General features: G+C 35.7%; 3 protein-coding genes across 3 annotated transcripts; 2 read left to right on the forward strand and 1 right to left on the reverse strand.

The window, feature by feature from the left end:
* The first annotated feature begins 10,516 nt into the window (after nucleotides 1-10,516).
* Nucleotides 10,517-11,194, forward strand: LOC139902458 (uncharacterized). The gene has a single exon (XM_071885081.1). It carries the CDS (start codon nucleotides 10,517-10,519, stop codon nucleotides 11,192-11,194), a length of 678 nt encoding a protein of 225 aa, XP_071741182.1.
* Nucleotides 11,195-11,848: 654 nt separating this feature from the next.
* LOC139902459 (probable disease resistance protein At4g27220) lies at nucleotides 11,849-19,996 on the forward strand. Its single transcript, XM_071885082.1, has 3 exons — nucleotides 11,849-13,911; nucleotides 14,001-14,637; nucleotides 19,465-19,996. Exons 1-3 carry the CDS (start codon nucleotides 11,849-11,851, stop codon nucleotides 19,489-19,491), a joined length of 2,727 nt encoding a protein of 908 aa, XP_071741183.1. The 3' UTR covers nucleotides 19,492-19,996.
* A 766-nt stretch (nucleotides 19,997-20,762) lies between these two features.
* LOC139899170 (wound-induced basic protein-like) lies at nucleotides 20,763-22,223 on the reverse strand. Its single transcript, XM_071881992.1, has 2 exons — nucleotides 22,080-22,223; nucleotides 20,763-21,075 (listed from the first exon to the last, which is right to left on the reverse strand). Exons 1-2 carry the CDS (start codon nucleotides 22,148-22,150, stop codon nucleotides 21,003-21,005), a joined length of 144 nt encoding a protein of 47 aa, XP_071738093.1. The 5' UTR covers nucleotides 22,151-22,223; the 3' UTR covers nucleotides 20,763-21,002.
* Nucleotides 22,224-24,357: the final 2,134 nt, after the last annotated feature.

The raw sequence follows: 24,357 nt of genomic DNA on the forward strand, positions 1-24,357 counted from the left end.
TTATCTCGGCTACTATTATTGTGTGCTTGTGATTAGGCTGATCAGGCAGGTTCAAGCATAACAATTGGTATCTAGAGCTTAGGTTTAATCCTAGCCGTTCACAAGCTGCTACAGGTTATAGGGGTTAACAGCAGCTGCTGTTACAGAAACCCTAGCCGTCAAACATTAGATCACAGGTTCAAACCCTAGCCGTCAAACACAGCAGCCTGTGCAGCTGATCGCAGACCTGCTTTTGTGTTAATTAAAGTGCAGCCGCCTTTTTTTCTGACCATCACAACTGCTGCTGTCACAAGTTGCTACCGCCACATCAGTAACCTCTGCTGCCATCAATTACAGCCCAAAATCACATGTGTGTTGTGTGTTTTTTGCTGCTATTTTTTAGTTCTGATATAACCTTTTTTCAATGGCTGAAGAAGGAAGAATCAAAATCGACAAGTTTGATGGGCAAGATTTTGGGTGGTGGAAGATGCAGGTTGAAGACTTGTTATGTCAGAATGGATCTGATAGATGCCTTGAATGAGAATAAACCCGAAAAATTGACAGAGGATGAATGGAAGACGCCTGACAGGAAAGCCCTAGTTGTTGTCAGGCTCACACTGACAAAAAGTGTTGCCTTTAATATTGTGAATGAAACCACAACACATGGTTTGATGAAGACCTTAGCAAATATGTATGAGAAGCCATCTGCCTCTAACAAGATGTTTTTGATCCGACAGTTGGTAAACACCAGGTTGAAAGAAGGTGCTTCAGTAACAAACCATGTTAATAACTTCAACAATATTATCTCTCGGTTACTGTCAGTTGATATCAAGTTCGATGATGAAGTTAAAGCTCTTCTATTATTATCTTCGTTACCTGAAAGCTAGTCAGGTTCAGTCACAGCTATCAGTGGATCCACAGAGTCCTCAAAGCTCAAGTTTGAGGGCATTCATGATTTCATTCTTGGAGAAGATATAAGAAGAAAGAGCTCAGGAGAACCATCAGGAAACTTGCTTAGCATAGAAGAGAGGGGTAGGAGAAAAGGCAGAAGTAACACCACCAGGGGCAGGTCAAAGTCAAGAAGAAGGAGTGTGTCGAGAACAAGGAATGATATTAAATGTTGGAATTGTCAGGAGACTGGGCATTTCCGAAACCAGTGCACTAAGCAAGTAACATCATTAAAGCCAAAGGAAGTTAATGTTGCAGCTGCAACAGATGATTATGATAACGTCCTTGTTTGCTGCATTGAGAATACAATTGATGCTTAGGTTATGGATTCAGGAGCATTGTTTCATGATACTCCAAGTCCACACTTGATGAAGAATCTACGAACAGGTAATCTTGGTAAAGTTCGTTTGGCTAATGATCATTGTCTTGATATTACATGGATTGAAGATTTAGAGCTGAAGACCTCTTTGGGCACTAATTGGACCTTGGAAAATGTCCGAGTTATTCCTGGCCTAAAGAAGAAACTAATCTCTGTTGGACATCTTGATGATCAAGGATATAGTGTGCTATTTGATAAAGGTCAGTGGAAAGTAATAAAGGGGAACTAAGCAATAGCCAAGGGTAAGAAGAGAGGCACTCTTTTTATGGCAGAAGTTCCAACTAATGAAGTAAATGCAGTTTCCAATTATCGAAGCTTAACCAGTCAGTGGCACCAACGTTTAGGTCACATGAGTGACAAAGGAATGAAAATGCTAGTGTCTAATGGTAAAATTCCTGGTCTAAAGAGAGTTGAATCAGACTTTTGTGAGTCATGTATTCTAGGAAAGAAGAAGAAGGTCACCTTTGCAAAAGCAAGCAGAACTTTAAAAGCTCAGAAGTTGGAGCTAGTACACACGGATGTATTCGGACCTACTCCTATTTCTTCGTTGGGAGGAGCACGCTATTATGTTACTTTCATCTATGATTCAACACGCAAGGTATGGGTTTACTTTCTTAATAATAAATCTGACGTATTTGAAGCTTTTAAGAAATGGAAATCTGCTGTTGAATTATCTTCTGATTTGAAGGTAAAGTGCTTGAAATCGGATAATGGAGGAGAATACATCAGCACCAAATTCGTTAACTATTGTGCTGATCATGGCATTCGGATGATCAAGACTGTTCCAGGTACTCCACAACAAAACGGAGTTGCACAAAGGATGAATCATACTTTAAATGAGAGAGCACGTAGCATGAGACTTAATTGTGGGATACCAAAGACTCTATGGGCTGATGCAGTAAGCACTGCCGCTTATTTGATCAACCGTTCTCCATCAACTCCGCTTGATTTCAAAATACCCGAAGAAGAATGGAGAAGTAAAACAATTAGTTATGAGCATCTAAAAATCTTTGAGTGCAGTGCATATGATATTAATAAAGATGGTGACAAACTCGATGCAAAATCAAAGAAGTACGTGTTCATTGGTTATGGGGGAGATGACGTGGGTTACAGGTTATGGGATAACAAGGGAAAACATGTTATCAGAAGTAAACATGCCACCTTCAATGAAGCAGAATTGTACAAGGACTTCAACTCAACACCAAAAGAAAAAGAACCAGTTGAATTTGAGGTTGACACAGAGACAACAAGAGAGGATGAAAGGAAAACTCCAAAGTATGAAACTGAAGTTCCAGTGGGAGTTCCTAACAGTGAAAGCTCGGATTCTGATCGCGAGCAGATTTCTGATAGTGGGAGCTTAGATTCTGATGATGAGCAGGCCCCACAGCCCCCACCACAACCTGACCAGTCCAATTAGGCCAGGAGATCTACACGAGTCACAAGACAGCCAAATAGGTTTAGTCCAATAGTTAACTATCTTCTTTTGACATAAAATGGGGAACCAGAAAGTTATTATGAGGCAATGAAGGTGAACGATTCGTTCCAGTGAGAGCAGGCTATGAAAAGCGAGATGGAATCTTTATTGAAAAATCAAATTTGGAAGTTGACCAAGTTACCACCAGGAAAAAGGGTCTTACAGAATAAATGGGTTTTCAGAGTCAAAGATGAAGGGGATGGTTCTAAATGATACAAAGCAAGATTAGTTATCAAAGGATTTCAACAAAAGAAAGGAGTCGACTATGCTGAAATCTTTTCTCCAGTAGTGAAGATGACGACTATCAGATTAGTTCTAAGTATGGTGGCAACCGAGAAGTTACACTTAGAACAGTTGGATGTTAAAACAGCCTTTCTGCATGGCGACATTGAAGAAGACATTTACATGTCTCAACCAGAGGGGTTTTGTGTCAAAGGAAAGGAGAATATTGTGTGTAATCTAAAGAGAAGCTTGTATGGTTTGAAACAAGCTCCCAGAAAGTGGTACTTGAAATTTGATAATTTCATGGAGAAGACGGGATTCGTGAGAAGTTCTACAGATTACTGTTGTTATTTGAAGAAGTTCAAGAGCTCCTATATTATATTGCTTCTTTATGTCGATGATATGTTAATTGCAGGTTCTGATGTGGTTGTAATACGCAATTTGAAGAAGCAATTATCTAGAGAATTTGAAATGAAGGATCTCGGGCCAGCTAAGCAGATTCTCGGTATGAGTATATGCAGGAATAAAGATGGGTCAGTTTCTTTATCTCAAGAGAAGTATATTCGCAAGGTTCTTGAAAAGTTCAGAATGAATGGTGAGTCTACAAAGCCAAGAAACACATCGTTGGAAGTCATCTAAAGCTTTCTAAACATCAGTCTCCTAAAACTGAAGTAGAAAAAGCAGAAATGGCTAAAGTTCCTTATGCATCCGCTGTGGGTAGTCTAATGTACGCTATGGTGTGTACAAGACCTGGTATAGCACATGCAGTCGGAATGGTTAGTCGCTTTATGTCAGCTCCGGGGAAAGAACATTGGGAAGCAGTGAAGTGGATATTGCGGTATTTAAAGGGTACTTCCAAAGTTGGGTTATGTTTCAAGGGCAGGGATACTACTCTCATGGGTTATTCTGATGCAGATCTGGGTAGATGCAATAATACCTTCAAGAGCACCACCGGGTATGTATTCACTATAGGAGGAACGGCAGTGAGTTGGTTGTCCAGGCTTCAAAAGAGCGTGGCTCTATCTACTACTGAAGCAGAATACATGGCCTTGACTGAAGCCAGTAAAGAACTAGTATGGTTGAAGACATTCATGAAAGAACTGGGTAGCAAACAGACAGAATATGTCTTATATTGTGATAATGAGAGCGCAGTCAAATTAGTTAAGAATCCAGTCTATCATGCTAAGACGAAGCACATTGGCATGAAGTATCACTTTATCAGAAAACGGATAAGCAATGGAACATTTAATCTGGAAAGCATTCCAGGTTCAAAGAATCCAGCATATATGTTCACCAAACCAGTAACGCTGGATAAGTTGAAGCTGTGCATAGCTTCAACTGGCCTTCAGGAACATTGAAGAGAAGGCAGGAACTAGAGAGAGTAGAGACGAGCAAAGTCTTGTAGAGTAGAAGTACAAGAGTGCATATCGACGATATTCGAAGCCTCCGAGTGGGAGATTGTTAATGTATGTAGGCTTCGGCAGAGGCTTACTTGGTGGTTAAGTTAGGGTTTGGCCAACCCTAATTTAAATGGGCTGGGCTTAGGTTAATTAGACTAGGGTTTGTCTTAATCCTTGTCTATAAATACTCTCTCATATGTACATGCTTTGTATCACCTCCAAATTAATAATATACTCTCTAGTTCCAAAGTGGATGTAGGTTTCACATCGAAACTGAACCACTATAATTCTCGTGTTCTTTTATTCTGTGTTTATTATTCGGTTGCTTGTTTGTGATTGCTACTCTGATCAAAGGCAGGTATAGCCTTAACAGGATTTGCAATTAAAATCGGAAGGGATGATAATTCGTTTGGTTTTGACTACGAAGAACGTCATCTAGCTTTGAACATGGAGTATCTTGTGCTTCCATTTTTTTAAATGGATGAAAAAGCTAATTGAGATAAGTCATCCTAGAATAAGTCTAAGTGAAATAGAAAACTTGAATAACATCATACCGGACCTAGATCAAGAAGGTTTTAGTAATATAGAATAGATTAATTTAAGGAGCTGTAAGAATGTTACATGTGTAGTGGATACATGTGATTCGGAAGGGAATGCAAATGAAAAGTTTTTAAGGGAAGTAAAAGACTTGAGTTTGTTTGGACTAGATAAGTTAGAGGTTCTATGGAAATGCCCAGATGAATTTATATGTCTTACTAACCTAGTCAACCTTTATATTGGATACTGTCATAACTTAGTAAGACTATTTCCATTGAGTGTCGTACAAGGGCTTGTCTCACCGAAGGAGGTTCAAGATATTCTGTTGATATTGACAGTTAAATTGAAAGGGTGCAACCCTTCAATTTTGGAGGGAATAACTGTAAATTAACAGTTGGCGGAAAAAACGGTTGGAAGCACCTTTTTGGTTTTGAACAATAGTGCCTTTTCGGTTGAAGTTTCGGGGCGTTACCCCTTGGACCCAGCAAGGGGGCAGCCCCCTTGCAGGAAATTTACACATGAAACATGATACAAAATGTCCCTTGAATATTCCCCAAAACTTATAAATACATTCATACTTAAACTCGTTACTTAAGCATCAAAATTTGATCCAAGGTCACATTCTTACTTTACAAAAGAATCTATAATCTATCTATAACATACTATAAATCGTGAACATTAGTCTGATGTGTCACTCTCTAATTACCTTCTAATGAAAATTACTGATGTGTAATTTAACTAATTAATCACAATTAACTCTAATTAATCACCTCCAAATCCACGTGGCCACGCCATTTGCCGAAGGAAAATTCACGCAGAAAATAAATTCATCTATCATTAGGGTTTCAAATTAGGTTTTATCATGCCAATTAAGGTTTCAAACGTATGCGATAATCTTCGTCTGATCGATCGATGTGGATGAAATCGATAAACGTGGGTGATATGTTGGCAAGACAGTAGCTAATACAAGTTCGTCTAATTGAAACAAGTGCAAAAGACGCTACCAGAAGTATTTGCGGATGAACTATCTGCAACATTTAAAATTCAAATTCATCAACAGGTATGTTCATCTTCGTTTTTGTATCAGTTTACAATGTTGGTTTTTAATTTTTTTATCATCGATTAAGTCACCGATTATCTAATATTGGTACGTTAGGGTTTCGTTTTTTGTTCGTTTAAGGCACCAATTCGGAATAAGATGATTTTCAACCTGTTAGAACACAAAATAAGAGATCTGAAAGTCCATGTAAGCATCATAATTGAAATTTTCAATCTTTGACATGTAAACCCTTGATTCATTGTTTGGGTTTCCCTACTGTCAATTGTCTTAGAACAACTTCAATTTATTAGCTCTATATTTGTCGTTGGATTGATTGTTATACGTTATACATATTATACTTTTCCAACTCTTTATTTGTATTTTCATTTATATAATTGTTAGTTTGTTGGCTCTAGACAATGGTTAATGACAAACAATTTGGATTGAGGAATTGTAAAAGAGTCCTAATTGTACATTGACCGTATTTTGTATCTAAATCATTGTATATTACTTTTTGATATACGATTAGTTATATTCTTTTTCAAAGCGCAGGACGTTATTCGGACTAAGATGGACAACTCAAATGGACAGTGGGTTCAGATAGTTCCCATGTGTTTTATCAAACAACTTTTTCATTACTTTTCATTTGTATCGTGTCATTTGCTGTTACTTATTTGGTCACTTATTTCGTTTTTTTAGTCACAATGAAATTTGTATTTATGTATGGAAAATTTATAGTTTTATCTTATTTTTCAGTTGTCCACACTTTTATGATGGAGATTATGTAAGTTAAGGTTTTGATATAGTTAACCATCGTGTTATCTAAAGGCGATGGGCCTTTCACAAACTGAGAGATAAATTTTGGTGTAATTTTGGGCGGGTTGGTGAATTGGGTAAATTGTCAGCCGAGAGGTTGGTTTTATAATACATCTTTACAAGTATTGTACATGTAAAAATGGCTCGACTTTCCCTTTTTGGTATTTATTAAAATACATTGTTTGCCTATATAAATCACTGGATAGATAGATTTCAGTACCTGTTTGATCATTTAACCATCTTAGTTACATGCTTATTGAATAACCAACCATTAAAAATTGCATTAATCTGAATAGAATGCTCGTGATAAAAGGGTCGAGCCCGTGGTTGAATGCGGATGTCGTTATTTTAGAGTGGGTAATATGTCGAGCAGAATCCATGTTGATTCTTTTTGAGTTTGATATTCGTCAATATGAAATTTGGATACGTGTAGACATCATTTATTTTAACATGATCATTTAGTAAATTGAGCATAATTTTGGACACCAATCCTTAACCAACCTGAGGCTTCAGAAGTATGGCTATGACAGGTGTCGTATTCTAATTGTTATACTTCTTCACATTCCTTTATTATTCATGAAATACAAATTCTTAAAACTCATGAATCATGATTGCCACTTAAAAATTGTTGTCAAGCTTAAATGTTGTTGCTTTGAGATATAGGTTATAATATGTTCTGTACACTACCATGTATGCCTAAATACTTATGTTCTAAAATACAGAAATATTGGTTGTGGAGTTATACGATTGCTAATAAACTTTCACTTTTATTGAAATAATGTTCATATTTTGGGTGTTCGTTTAGAGACTACACCGAATTTAATATTTTCACTATTCAGATTTAGCTAAATGGTATCAAGTTTAACAAGATTACCAATTTAAGGTTCTTCAATCTTTACCAAAGTATACCTTATGATTGATGTGGATGAGCCCATTCTATGGTAGGCTCTAGGGTAACCCACCATATTTCATATCACAATATTATTACTGTAATACTGTACAGTCCTCTTAACTGCATTTTTGCGTTGGTACATTGCAGGAATAACATTGAATGGTTAACGCAAAAGACACTGAAAAAAGAAGTCAAGTTTGGGATCAGTTAATGTTAACCCTCACACAAAAACAGAAAAGTCTGAATGTTTCTTTACTTTCTTTGACCCTCCACAAGTGCTTGAAGATCAGGATGACATTGACAAAGAGGACGTAAGATCCTTATTTAATGCTCATTCTTGACGGTTGTTGAGAGGTTAAATTGTCGATCGGCTAACTTATGAATGAGTTGATTTTTATTATACTTCATTTCAATATGTTATTTCATAGTGGCAATTTGGGCTGCCTGAGCGGGTTCTGGTTAATAATTTGGGTCCCATGAAGATGAGAAGTTTTATATACAGGTCAACTTGAACAACTATTGTTGTAGATATGATTACAAATGTATACTATGTAAATTTATCAAAGTAAATGATTCAATTGGAACCTTAATTCAAAATAAGGATATGATTAAACCTTCAATACAATGAGAAAAATTGTTATAGTTCTTTCAAATCTTAGCTACAAGCATTGCACTTTGTAGTTCGTATGTTAACAGATATAACCTATTAATTTGCATTTTTATGCATAAATAGATGTTTGGACTAAGATCTTTAACATAAAGTCGTTCAAATTGGTAACAAAATATTTTGGTCGTTTGGCTTCAATACCTTTTTATTGTTTGTTAGAATGCTATAAATATTACTCTGATATATTTATGATGATTGTCATAGTTATTACTCCAACAGTGATCTAAGTTTTTTGTGTTGTTCAGTTAGGAGGTTATTGGTTACTTTAAATTTCATTGAACCAATTAATGTCTGACTACTTTTAATTAATTTGTTTTGAATGTTAGTGATGCAATATGAGCCAAATTAATCTTTCTCATCATTGAAGCGTGTTCATGTAATGAGCCAAATTAATTTGTTCTCCTCATTGAAGTGTGTTCATGCAATGTTGTTCTTATAAATAATTACATACTGTCGCCTTTTGTTGGCTACTGTTAGTGGTGGTACATATGCTGTAGGTTGTATGTAAATTGCAAACTCGATCCGTGTTTAGAAAGAGGTTCAAGATAAAATTGTTATGATTTTGTTGCTATTTATATTCTTTCTTTTTACAAGCATGTTGTTTATGTATGTAACTGTTGTAGTATATGTATGTTAGCTATATTCTTAATTTTGTTTTTGTCAACTTCTTATATGTCTATTAATTTTTTAGGTAAAAAAATCGTCATAAAGTTGAGTTGTAGATGTCATTGTTCATAACTTTCTTGTATTTCTCGGGTTCACGAGCATCTCTTGGAAAACCTATTACAGTCGCTCCTGAAGATAAGGAATAGTTCAAGGCTATGAGTATGAGCTTTTTATTCACCTTTTTAATATGTTTATGGCTTATTATTCCGCTGTACTTGATTTTACAGATCTTTCAACGGTATATTAACATTGAGTTGCAACTTGGTGACATAGATCATTGTCGGAAGCTATATGAAAAATATCTTTACTGATCTTGTGAAAATTGCTACACCTCAAGCAAGTATGGTGAGTTGGAGAGCTGAGCGAGCCAAAGCCATCTTTGAATTTGCAATTGCACAAACTACACTTGACATGCCTACATTGTTGTGGAAAGTAATTACTTCTCCTTAAAACTTTCGTTTGCATTTAAAGTATAAAGTGTAATACAATATGAATTAATTTTATCGCTGTCATGAATAATAACTACTTTTATTTTTGCAAGCTTCCATTGACTTTGAGATAGCGTAAAGGGAGTTTGAATGTTTGTCAAGGCTGAATTGTTATATGAGAGACTTTTGGATTGCACAAATCATTTGAAGAGTTGAAGGTGTGGATAAGCTATACAAATATGAGGTATGTAATATGGTATAAGTAGAACCAGAAGAAGACACCCAAATGTGTCAAACAGAGGAAACTTCATAATAATTTAATCAGTCTATTGAAAGCACTTTACGAATGGAAATGCTTTTTAACAGAAGTAACGTGTTCATTAGGTACCTACCAAGGCAACGACATCCAAGATGAAAAAGGACTAAACTCCATAAAAAATAATGGAGTAGCAGTGACCTTTGAAGACCGTATTGTATAGATGACAGAATGTTTTTTTCTTTCTCATTCACATGTAGTTGTTTTAATTATAATATAATCATTCTTTTAGTGTCATGGAGCATTTTACGAACGGAGATGCTTCTTAACAGTAGTAACGGGTTTATTACGTACCTACTTGATCATTGTAATTGTATCATATAGCTAATCGGTACTAATATTAACGTTTTTAAATACCATATTATAGAACTGCCGTGCAACGCACGAGCTCTTAAATCTAGTAATAATAATATTTCCATTAGTGGAGTATTCTTTAATCATTAATTCATTATGTATGTTTCATGTTTCTCTCTGTCCGATCATTCAATTTTTAACTTTACCAAATTTCCATCTTGTTCTCTTTCAAGCCATCACTTTGGAGGTTCTTGAACGTCACTGGACGGTCGATTTAATCAGGTATTTCTACCATTTTTTACTCGTGTTATACATATAATTTAAGTGTTTTGGAGAATCATTACCCAACCTGACACTTTGTGGGGTAAATGGGTCAATCTTATAAAACTCAAAGGAAGGAGTTTTTGGGATATTGAAGCTCAATACTATGATAGTTGGGGCTGGAAGAATCTTCTCAAAATGAGGGATAAAGTAAAAGAGCACATTGATATGCAGAATGTTAATGGTAATATATATTACAAATGGATTGATAATGATGGTAACAGGATGGAATTTTCCACTAGTCAAGTATGGAAGGTGTTTAGAAGAAACAATCCTAAGGTGAATTGGTGGCATGTTATATGGTTTAAGCAATTTGATCCAAAACAGGCATTCATCATATGGCTTGCTAAGCTCAATAGGCTTAACACTCAAGATAGAATTCAAAAATGGATGCCAAATCAATCTTTTAAGTGTGTTCTATGTGATAAGGTCAACGATTCTGTCAATCACCTCTTCTTCAGCTGTGAATACAGTCTCAAAGTGTGGAGTTCTTTAAAGCATTACTTGTTGTTTAAAGGGTTATCAAATTGTCTGATAGAGATCATTCAATCCCTTGCTCAGTACCCTTATACAAGTAATATATGGTGTATCCTCAATCGAATTGTTCTTGCAGCCTGTGTCTACTACATATGGCAGGAGAGAAATTATAGGATTTTCAAGAAAGCTCAAAGGTCTGAAGGGATTTTAAGTGATGAAATTGTCAAATTTGTGCAGATCAAGATGTTGACTTTTCGAGTCAAACAGTCTAAAGCAGTTAAATGTGCTGCTAAAATTTGGAAGTTAAAGCTTCAGAATAGTCGATTTTGTATTGAGTAGGTTTTGCATTCTAGTTTGTTTGGGCTTGTTTGTGGTGTTGTATTTCGTTTGGGCTTGGGTATATCCGGCCCTTTTGTATGCTTGAAAATTAATATAATTGGTCTTGTTTGCCATAAAAAAATTTAAGTGTTTTGGGTTTTAATGGTAACATGTCATGTTTTTTAATTATATAATTGTTCATATTTTCCACGGATCACATTATTATCTCTTTGCCTATATGTTTTTTGATAGTTCCATTATTAGTTAGTTACCTTTGTGTAAGTACAGCTATGATTCAGTTTTATGGTCCAATTTTATACTCTGTTTCGAAGTTCATTGTTCTTGCCTTTTTATGATTGTACAAATGTTTTTTTTTTATGGTGACAAGGTGCACGTGAAGGGAATTAATTGAGAATGAGCTTTAATATCTTAACTACATTTAAACAAAACTCCATCTTTGTCTTATGAAGTAATTATAAAATTTTACGATATAGTTGAAGTCTAAATTACCTTTTCAATTTCATAAATTTCTTAATCTTTCTAAACCATCAACTATTTTAAGAGGTGTAGTATTCAATATTAATCTCACAATCCGCTCAATTATTATTGGTTCGTTGTAATTTTCTTATAAATTTCCTCTGCTTTGCCAGAAAAAAAGAAAGAAAGAAAATTGAAATGGCAGAGGGGGTCGTTACTTCAGTTGCTGACAAAGTAGTCAACTCAATATTTGTTGTCGCCAAGAAGGAGATTGGTTACATGTGGAATTGCAAACAAAATGTTGAGAAATACAAAAGTGAAGTTCAAAAGCTCAAAGATATGAAAGGGAGGATTCAACAAAAAATAGAATTAGCTAAAAATATAGGAGATAATTTGGTGTATGGTGTGGAAGACTGGGTCAACACTGCTGAATTAGAAATATCGAAAGCCGAACAATTTATTACGGAAGAAGGTAATGCAAAGAAGACATGCTTTGGAATAGGATTTTGTGGTAATTGGAACACTCTTCATCATTACGGTAAGAAGGCAACCCAGACTGCTCCTCTTACGGAGCTCCAAGAACGTGGCATGGCTTATGATAGTACTGAAATCGCGATAGATACTCCTGCACCGGGACAACTAGATTGCTACCAAAACAAGAATCTTGATGGTATTATTTCTCACAATTCAGCTTTGGGGGATATCATTGAAGCTATTAAAGATGAAAGCATACAGATAATTGGAATCTATGGTGTAGGAAAAACGACACTAGCCAAGGAAGTTGCTGCAAGAGTAAAGAATTTGTTTGCTGTTGTTGCATTTACTACTATCTCCCACACGGTAGATGCCGATAAGATTAAAACGGATATAAAAAAGGCAACGAAGTGCATTATGAAAGATGAGAACGTTCTAATCATATTAGATGATGTGTGGGAGCAATTGGATTTGGAAGAATTGTGCATTCCGTGTGGGATTAATCACATGAATTGTAAAATTTTGTTGACCTCTCGAAACAAAGATGTGTGTGAAAGAATGAATGCACAAAGAAAAATATGTGTCAACTCTTTGCCGCGAGAAGAAGCATGGATCCTTTTTAAACGTATAGTTGGTGATAAAGTGGAGAGCGACATCAGTTATAATTCAGTTGCAACGGAAATTGTTGAAGAATGCGGTGGATTGCCACTTGTCATTGACGTGATTGGAAATACTTTAAGAAATAGAGATGTCAATTTATGGAAGGCGGCTCTTACTCAGCTACAAAAAAATACACCTGTGGGTATTGATCCATCAATAAAGAAGGCATTTAATAGTTTGGAGCTAAGCTATAAATATCTTGAAAATGAAGAAGCACAATGGTGCTTCTTACAATGTAGTAAGTTCCCAGAAGAGTCTCGAATCTTGTTGGAAGACTTGGTACAATATATGGTAGGTCTTGAAAAGTTTAAAGAGCTCGAAAGCATGGAGGATGCAAGAAGCAGAGTTCAAAATGCAGTACATATCCTCAAGTCTTCTAGTTTATTGTTGGGTTACAACTACATCAAAATGCATGATGTTGTGCGTGATGTGGCATTGTTTATTGCAACCGGAGGTACACACAATTTTCTTGTGATGGCTGGGAAAGGTTTGACAGAATGGTTGCCAAGAAACAACATCCGACATAATTACACGGGGATCTCACTGATGCAAAATAGAATAAGTAAGCTTCCTGAATATCATATTAGTTTCCCACATCTTGAAGCAGTCTATTTGCGACATAATAGATTGTTATCGATTTCTGAAGAATTTATTGAAGGAATAAAAAACGCTAGAGTTTTAGACTTGGCCGATAATAAGATCTCATCCCTCCCAAGATCATTAAGGGGACTCTCACAACTTCGCATGCTAAATCTTTCAGAAAATAAATCTCTATGTGAAATTTCCATACACGGGGAGTTGAAAGGCCTTGAGATTTTAAATCTCAATAACACTGGAATCAAAGAAGTTCCTGAATGTATTGGTCAGTTGGTAAACTTAAGGAAGCTTGAAGTTAGAAAGTGTAAGGAGCTATCTTATACAACACCGGGTGTCATTTTAAGACTCTTTAGGTTGGAAGAGTTAAGCATTAACTTCGAGATCAACAGCAATGGGATTCATGAGTGTCTTGTTGAGGTAACATGTTTGTCGAAGCTCACATGTTTGAAATTAAAAGCACCAAGTGTTCATGACATTCCTGAAGGTTTAAATTTTGATAAACTCAAAGGAATTGATTTTCAAATTGGAAAGTATTCTCTGTATTATACTGCTCACAATCTTGGACTTCAAATTCTCGTCTAACTTTAAATTTAGATTATCTTGAGACTCCATCCTTAAGGTGGATGAAAAAGATGTTTGAGGTAAGTCGACCGAATACAACTCTAAAGGGAGTAAAAAACTTGAATAACATTGTACCCGACCTTTATCAAGAAGGTTTCGATAAATTAGAGTATATTACTCTAAGAAAATGTCCCAATATTACTTGCCTAGTGGATACTTGTGATTGGAAAAGGAATACAAATGAAAAGTTTTTTACGGAACTAAAAAACTTGACTTTGTCTAGTCTAGATAATCTAGAGGTTCTATGGAATTGCCCGGATCTATTTATAAGTTTTACTAAACTAGTCACCCTTGAGGTTTATGGTTGTGATACGATAGTAAGACTATTACCAATAAGTGTTGCAAAAGGGCTTGTCTCGTTGAAGGAGATACAAATTGATGATTGTGATGATTTAGAGGAAGTGATTTGGGGTGAATCTGAAACGGTTGCAAACACTATTGTCTTCCCTTGCCTTAACACTATTAAGTTACTTTCTTTAAATGATCTCGGAAGCTTCTACTCGGGCAGTTGTACCATCAAATATCCATCATTGGTGGAAGTAAGAGTCGAAAGATGTTTAAAAATGAAGATGTGGGGCTTGGGAAAACATGAAACACCGAAGCTCAAGTTTGTGAAGATGTACCACTTGATGGACCTTATTTGTTAAAATAATAATGTTTTTCTAGAGTAATCTAGAATTAACTATAGTAATCTAGAATTAACTAGTGGTACTAGATATTTAGTAGTAGATATTTAAGTGGTATTAACTAGAAATTACTAGATAGTTAACTAGTCAAAAATATCAAAGAATGCTAGAAACATCTAGCCACTATTTTGGAGCCTATAAATAGGCTAGTGGTCTTGCAAAATTGTACTCAACACAACAAAACACAAACAAATTGAAGTAATAAAACAACTTTCTAAAAACTCTTTTCCATTCTAATTTCTAAAACACCCCTCAACATTATAAACACTATAATACTTCATACTAATCTACCACTTCTAAAAAATCTAAACCTACACTAAATCTAACAAGTGGTATCAAGAGCCGTGTTGGGCGTTGTTCGAATACACCATGACTACCGTCGGTGCGTACAATATTCCCGTCCCCATCTTTGATGGTGATAACTATGATTTTTGGAGTATCCGAATGAAGACATATTTTCAAGCACAAAGCTTGTGGGATATTGTCGAAGTCGGGTTTACAACTCCAAAAGACGTCGAAACTCTGTCCGCAGAAGAACAAGAAAAATACAACAAAAATGTTGTAAGAAATGCTGCTGCTCTAGGCTACATTCAACAAGCCTTGACACCGTCTATCTTTCCACGAATCATGGGAGCTACGACAGCCAAAGAGGCGTGGAAGATCCTTCAAGAAGAATTTCAAGGAAATGCCAAGGTGAGATCTGTAAAGCTACTAACTCTTAGACGAGATTTTGAAAATTTAAATATGAAAGAGACTGAGACCGTTAAAGATTACTATTCTAGAATCAAAGAAATAGTAAATCAAATGAGAGCCTATGGAGATAATATAACTGACAAAAGGATCGTAGAAAAGATACTTATCAGTATGACCGAAAAATACGATCATGTCATTACTGCTATCGGAGAGTCAAAAGACATCGAGACTCTGTCGGTACCAGAATTAATTGGCTCTCTTGAAGCATATGAGGCTAGATTGAGTCGGCGTAGTGAAAACACACTAGAAAGTGCCTTTCAGTCTAAACTCAAAATAAGGTCTCAGAAATCTAATAATGAGGGGAAAAGAAATCTCGAAGAAAAGTCGAGAGGAGGAGAAAAACCTAGAACCGGGTTTGATCAGAGAAGAAAAAACTATCCTCCATGTGGTATCTGCAAAAAGACAAACCACTTGGAGAAAGATTGTTTCCACAAAGGGAAACCACAATGCTATAACTGCAAAAGATTTGGGCATCTAGAAAAAGATTGCCGTTTAAAACAAAATCATCGAGCTAACTTCACGGAAGAAAGTGAAGATATACCGGAGAACAAAAATCAGCTATTCTATGCCTGTCATGTCGCAAATAAACAGAGGGACGATACTTGGTTGATCGACAGTGGGTGCAGCAACCACATGACAGGAGATGAAAAGTTATTTGATAGTATCAACACGTCTGTAAAGTCCCGCGTCAAGTTAGGGAATGGAGCACTCGTGGATACTAAAGGAAAAGGTACTATAATAGTCCAAACTAATAACTGCACTCGATCTGTTAATGACGTTCTTCTAGTACCAAGCTTAGCAAGTAACTTGCTAAGTGTTGGCCAAATGATGGAGCATGGCTACTCTTTACTCTTCGAAGATAAAACATGTGTTATACGTGACAAGAAAAACAACTATAAATTAATAGCCGAGGTGCCAATGGAGAATCGCAATTTTCTGCTTCGTTGGATCAGAGACACGGCCATGAAAGTTCAAGTCGAAGAATCATGGCTATGGCATCGAAGATTTGGCCACTTTAACTTTCACGCACTAAAAATCCTTCAACAGAAGAATATGATGAGAGACTTGCCTAACATAGAAGAAATCACCGACACGTGTGAAAGCTGTATGATGGGCAAGCAACATCGAAAACCTTTCCCTTGTGACAAAGCCTGGAGAGTGAAAGGTATACTAGAGCTAGTGCACACCGACGTTTGTGGACCAATGAAGACCCCGTCTCTTAATCAAAACAGGTACTTTATTCTCTTCATCGATGATTATTCTAGAATGACGTGGGTTTATTTCATGCGTGAAAAATCAGAAGTATTTACAATATTCAAGAAGTTCAAGAACTTCATCGAAAAGAGTAGTGGCCATTATATAAAAACACTAAGGAGTGATAGAGGGAAAGAATACACCTCTACACAGTTCAATAAATTTTGTGAAGATGAAGGTGTTAAACGCCAACTCACTGTTGGTTATGCCCCTGAGCAAAATGGCGTCTCTGAACGCAAAAATAGAACTGTAATGGAAATGGCCAAAACAATGATACATGAAAAAGGCCTTCTAAACAGTTTTTGGGCTGAAGCTGTATACACGGCTGTATATATATTAAACTGTTGTCCAACGAAAGCAGTTGAAAACAAGACTCCAATTGAGGCATGGAGTGGAAGGAAACCGTCGGCAAAACATTTACGAGTATTTGGATCTATCTGCTACATTCATATTCCAAAGGAGAAACGTCACAAACTCCAAGAAAAATCAGAAAAAGGAATATTCTTGGGCTATAGCACACAATCAAAAGGCTACCGAGTCTATAACCTGAAGACCAATAACATCGTGATTAGCCGATACGTGGAGTTTGACGAAGACGCTTCTTGGAACTGGGAGGAAGACAAAGTTGAAAAGCAAACATATCTGCCGCGGATATCTATAGAAACTCCAGCTCAACAACCAGTACAAATGGAGCAGTCTGAACAAGATGAAAGTACCGGAGAAACGAGCCCTGCTACGCCAACTTCTTCGTCGGTAACAATACCATTAGCGCAAGACGATTCAAGTCCAGAGTCAACACCTGGAAGAGTCAAAAAGTTAACAGAGGTATATGAGACTTGCAACTTCACAACTATAGAACCTGAAAGCTATGAAGTTGCAGCAAAAGATGAAAAGTGGGTGGCTGCTATGAATGAAGAAATCAGAATGATCGAGAAAAACAACACATGGGAGTTAGTTGATCCTCCAGAAAATAAAGAAATCATTGGAGTAAAGTGAGTTTACAAAACAAAGCTCAACCCAGACGGTTCTATACAAAAACACAAAGCAAGGCTAGTAGCTAAAGGCTACTCACAACAACAAGGAGTCGACTACAACGAAACTTTTGCACCAGTAGCTTGACTAGACACTATAAGAGCACTTGTGGCATTAGCAGCTCAACGAAGGTGGAAGATTCACCAACTAGATGTAAAATCAGCCTTTCTAAATGGATTTCTCGAAGAAGAAATATACGTCGAGCAACCACAAGGGTTCATTCAGAAAGGAAAAGAAGACCAAGTCCTGAAGCTAAAGAAAGCTCTATATGGACTTAAACAAGCACCACGTGCTTGGTATAGCCGCATTGACAGCTACTTCACAAGTACAGGATTCAGGAGGAGTCAAAGTGAGCCCACACTCTATATCAAAACCCAAGGTAACTCTGACACTCTCATTATTTCCTTGTATGTTGATGATCTTATATATACGGGAAACAATGAGAGAATGATACAAGAGTTTAAGGAAGACATGATGAAAACGTTCGAGATGAGCGACCTTGGATTGATGCGCTATTTTCTTGGCATCGAAATCAGTCAAGAAAATGAAGGCATCTTCATTTGTCAAAAGAAATATACATAAAATCTCCTGAAAAAGTTTAAGCTATACGGTTGTAAAACCGTCGCGACGCCACTAGTTGCCAATGAGAAGATGAGATAAGAAGATGGATCGGAGAAAGCAGACGCTTCAAGATTCAGAAGTCTCATCGGAAGTCTACTTTATCTGACAGCAACAAGACCAGATATTATGTACGCAACGAGTCTATTATCCAGGTACATGAAAAACCCTACTCAAATACGACGGAGCTTCTAAAAGAATTTTAAGATACTTGCAAGGTACCATGGACTATGGAATATGGTACAAGCCTACTATAGACTCGAAGCTTCATGGATACACTGATAGTGATTGGGCCGGATCTGTGGATGACATGAGAAGTACTTCCGGATACGCATTCACACTTGGATCTGGTGTATTCTCATGGACATCAAAGAAACAAGAAACGGTGGCACAATCGTCAGCCGAAGCCGAGTACATCGCAGCCGCAAACTCAGCTAATCAAGCTATATGGCTAAGGAGAATTCTAGAAGATATGGGCGAGAAACAAGATGAAGCTACAAAAATATTCTGCGACAACAAGTCCGCGATCGCGATGGCAAAGAATCCTGTGTTCCATGGCAGAACAAAACATATTGACATCAAGTATCATTTTCTACGAGAAGTCTCCGCCAAGAAAGATATTGAATTAAAATACTGCAAGACCGAAGAACAAATTGCAGACATATTCACTAAAGCACTCCCAAGATCAAAGTTCGAGTTCTTACGCAATATGCTCGGAGTAATGCCGAAAAACATTAAGGAGGAGTGTTAAAATAATAATGTTTTTCTAGAGTAATCTAGAATTAACTACTAGTAATCTAGAATTAACTAGTGGTACTAGATATTTAGTAGTAGATATTTAAGTGGTATTGACTAGAAATTACTAGATAGTTAACTAGTCAAAGATATCAAAGAATGCTAGAAACATCTAGCCACTATTTTGGAGCCTATAAATAGGCTAGTGGTCTTGCAAAATTGTACTCAACACAACAAAACACAAACAAATTGAAGTAATAAAACAACTTTCTAAAAACTCTTTTCCATTCTAATTTCTAAAACACCCCCTCAACATTATAAACACTATAATACTTCATACTAATCTACCACTTCTAAAAAATCTAAACCTACACTAAATCTAACATTATTCCATTAATGATGCTGTTGTGAAATCTGTCAAGGAATGGAGAAATCTGTACCACATGTAACACGGTAGATCATCAGATCTTTTCCTTTTATACATATAATATATATGTATTTTTGCCAAAAAGAAAAAGGAATGTAGAAATATTATACTGGAAATGAAATAAATTTGCAGTAATAAATTTAGCGCAGTTGATTTGAATTTATTTGGTCAACGTATATGCAAGGTTGGAGAACTCGGATCTCGGAGAGATCTCGTTTGAACATTTTTTGGGAGATCTCGGCATCTCGGAAAAATCTCGGAGAGATCTCGGACGTTAACTTACATTGACTTTTTAGTATTTTTAGTACAAATTTATATATATAAATAAATATATGTATATTTATATATATTATTACAAGATATTACAAAATAAATCCAAGAAATAAGTGGGAAAATCCGAGAAATTACGAGATTCTACAAGAAAATTCGGGAAATGAGCAAGAAAACCCGAGAAATGAGCAAGAAAATTCGAGAAATCGTGGTTTTGACCAAGTTTGACCATGTTGACCGGGAAATCTCGGGAGATGGACATCTCATCTCGGTTGCCTTCTAAAAACGAGATCTCAGGGATAAATAAGGAGATTTGCAACACTGCGTATATGATATGTTATGCTCCAACTCTTTTTCAGATAGGAAAACTTAGACAACATGCCGCAGTCATGAGAAGTGCTTTTTTGTTTCAAGCTGGTGGAGATACGAGGCCCCAGAACCTATGAAACACGGAAGCTCAACTTTGTGAATGATTTACTACATGATGAACCTTATTCCATTGAATGATGTTGTTGTTGAAAAGTACACAAGTGACGTTTAAAAGCGCATAGAGAAATCATTTCATTCATGGTGTGCAAGACTTGGTCAACGATGGAGATACTGAAATATTGGGTGTATTCAGGGTCACCATATCTTTTGTCATTTGTGTATTGTGTGTCGTATACATGGGTTCAATTAGTCAGAGTTTTCTGTAACATTTTAATTCTTATTGTAATTCGTTATTTTCATCTGAGTGTTTATAATATTGAATGCTGAATAACTCTCGTTGTAATTTGTGGGCAGTATTTGAATTTTGAATTCAGAAGTGTTTGAGATTCAATCTGGATATATGTTAAGTTTACGATTTCATAAAACCATGTTTGATACAGAGGAGCCACTTTACATAGCTTCTCAGACCTAATTCTGCTTAACAGTAGAGTTCATGACCATACTCGAAAAGGTTTTATTATATATACAAGAACATTCATAACCAAATCATTCATGCTGAATATAATAGAAAATGCAGGCATGATAAAAAGCACAACTCCATAACATGTGATGTAGAAACACAATAAAATCTGAGTTAAGTTGCATACATCTTCGTATCAAATTACAGGATACTTATATAAAAGTTACCTAATAATAGAAAGATAACGACTTCATTGGCTAGTAATGGTTATCATACTCTATGAACAAAATACAAAAAAAATAAGACCGCCTTACATGTCTTTAGTTGACAAGTCGATTACTCATTCATGACAGGTTTGTTTTCATTAGCTTTAGGCTTGTTGTCCCTTGGCCTCCGCTCCTCACTTTTCCTATAAAATTCAACAGAAAATTAGACATCAGCAATACAATAAGAAACATAAATGTAATAAGTTTACTGTTAACATACGCATACCAACATATTTAAATAAATTCACCACTAACAATAAAATGATAGAATGAATTCACCACTAGCTACCAGAGCAACAAATTCACAATTTATATGACTCACTAGAAATCCAAAAAAGTTTTACTCCCTTATAAGTTATAGCCCACACCAAATAAACGATCTGCTGTTATTTTCTTCAGAAAGTAAATACCACTCCCAATTTTCAACTACTTATCTAATATTAGAGCTGTTTTTATGTTTATAACCATAAACTGTAACAACAAACTACCTAGTCGTCCTCTGCATGATGTTAGCACAAATAAAAAACATATGCAACAGTTTGAAGTGATATTTTCTCACGAGTTAATGTAAATGTACCAATTGAAGAAGATGATGTGCCACTATAGGTCTATATGTATACGATACACATTCCCTGAGAATACATAACAAAAGTAGTGGAAAAAAAAAATGTTGTTAGCTCATTCTATTAGGGCGTTGGCCTAAGCTTGCTTTTAAGATTCACTGGCTTATTACAACTCAGAAAAAACAATAAGCTAATCTTAACAGCTTACAAAATACAGTAATAAGTTCCAGCTTATGCGTATGGAGTATTACAGCAACTTAAACTGTTTGAATGCTTACCCACACACACTATTATTTAATAGGCTTATAGGCTTACTACAGTTTCACAGAGACAATAATACTATTTTAATTTGATTAATTAACTAGAAATTACACAATCTTTTAGACTCGGTGCTTCTCTAATTATCTTCCCTATATTTGAGTAAATAAAACAAGCACATCATGCCATAATTTCATATGCGTACGTCTACATCTAAATAACGATACGCTATTAAATTATTAGACGATTCAACAACAATTACAAGCAAACGACAAATACAGGCAAAGTACGAACCCTGGGATCGAATTGAGAGAAGCGAAAGGTACCTTTTATCAGATGAGCCTCCCTTCTGGCCGAGGAAGGATCGGAACAATGGAGAGTTCACGTCGTAGATCATTTTGTTGGTGACGAACGATTGAAATTACTCCGTAGTATTTTTTCCCGATGACACACAAAACCCTAGTTTTGGGAAATACTGCTCCGTATGTTGATGTTTGATGGTTATATGAGTTGGACTTTTAGTTTGAATTGGGCCTTAGCCCATCTAATGCATCTAATTATTTATTTTTTCTGAAAATACATTCCTATTCCTAATTCTTATTCCTATTCCTATTCCTAATAAGTATATCAGCCTAACTCAAGGAACAGTAATTTGAGTATTTTAGTCATTTTACCTCTTATCTATTTATACTGGTTTCCACCATTTTGTCTCCATTATTTATTAGTGTTTCTCTACCTCTGATCTTTCATCACCATTCAATTCAAACGCAACTACCACGACGATCAAATTTAGGGTTTTGCGGTGGTTGATTTCATGGAGCTGATGGTTTTTTTATGTATTTCATCCCTATATCTTAATTTTTGCGACGTTTTCGCTTTCACAGACGATTTCAAGATTTGTCTAAATCTTTTTTTTTAATGGTTTCATCGAGCGACGCCCTTTGGCGGTGGATTTCATCTCTACCGCAGCTTCCACGAACAATTGCTGGTACGGTTTATTTGATTGCGAGATAAAATTAGGGTTTTTCCATATGCATGGGTTTCAGCTATTTCCGTTTTGCTTGAACGATTGTTTCCCTCATTCAATATGTTAATCGTGTTAAACGAGTATATCTTCCTCTGGGAGTTATATAATCGTTTGAAAATTTTGCGGAAATGTTACTACCGCCATTCCGGTCGCTTCTGTCGTCACAATTTCTCTCTGGTATTTCTTTTGTAACTTCTTGTATGTTTATAATTAGTAGATAAATTATTTTATTTTCTGGTTGAGGGTGTTGTTAATTGTGTTAACCCTAATGCTAGCGTAGGTGGTTTTGATATGAAATATGTGACCATTGTTTTATGATGCGTTTATGTACCTGGATTTAACAGATTCGTATACAATTAGACTAAAAAGATGGAACTTTAATAGCAACTAGGTTTATGGGGAATTTGAGATATCCTATTTTAATTATATTTTTAGTAGGTGCATGTTTTAAACATTATTTGCAGTTTGGTGAATGAGTCGCATGTAAAACGCTATTTGCATATTCGTGAAGATGTTGCTCCCATTTATAAATTAGCCCTGGACAGCTCTACTTTACAAATCGATAGTATTGGTATATGGTAAACACAGGCTTTGATGATCGGCAATAACATCTGAATAATTGATTATAGAATATTGAAGTTCCGATCCGCAACATGGCATGGCAACAACCGGATGGCACATAAACTGTGCAACTGTGTGTGTTTGCAGCCCTTGGTTTCCAGATCTTCTTCTCTCTGGAAATCTCAAATTTGTTGGGATTTAACAAGTTCCATTATACTTAAAACCATTTAAGAATCAATTAAAAGCGGAAGCATGTAATTACCATTTTAGAACATGTTAATCTTTAACCAATTAAAGTTAAATCCCAATTAGGATCAAGTTGTGAAATAAGCTTACAAACTACAAGCAAGAATAAGATGTTATACCTATTCCAAGCTAGTTGAAAGTGATGAAGATGATGATGTTGAATGGAGCTTCAAATGGATGAAACCTCAAGAGATTATACCCCAAACTTGTAACCAACACCTTGTACTTTGGTTAGGATTTTATTGTAACACTTGAATCAACTTGCAAAGAAAATTTGAACCCCTTTTGCTTGCCTAAACCCCACGGCCTGAATGCAGAAAAAGGGAGAGCAAAATGCAGTTTTTTTGTATTGTTTTGATGTGTTATGCATGTGTGCCATGGTCTCCAAGAGTGCATTGGTACTTAACCACCTTGAATATGGAATCAACCATTCAAAAGGCTAGTCAAAGCATGCCCACTTTACTCCCCATGCCACTCACATAATAATAAATGGTTTTATAAAGCTAGGCATATTTTATAAACATTCTCATTTTATAAACATGTTTTTTATAAAATAGGATTTTATAAAACATATTTATAAACTTGTATTTTATAAATTATGCATACCTACTCATAAAACTCATTTTATGAATTCCATATTATGTTTATTTTATAAAACCAATTTTATAAAATGTGACATAACTTTATTAATTATTTAACCTATAAATAATTAAATTCATATTATATAAATTATTCCATAATTTATATATATATACACACATCAAGTAATA

The sequence above is a fragment of the Rutidosis leptorrhynchoides genome, chromosome 3, assembly GCF_046630445.1.
Source record: "Rutidosis leptorrhynchoides isolate AG116_Rl617_1_P2 chromosome 3, CSIRO_AGI_Rlap_v1, whole genome shotgun sequence".
Lineage (NCBI taxonomy): Eukaryota > Viridiplantae > Streptophyta > Magnoliopsida > Asterales > Asteraceae > Rutidosis > Rutidosis leptorrhynchoides.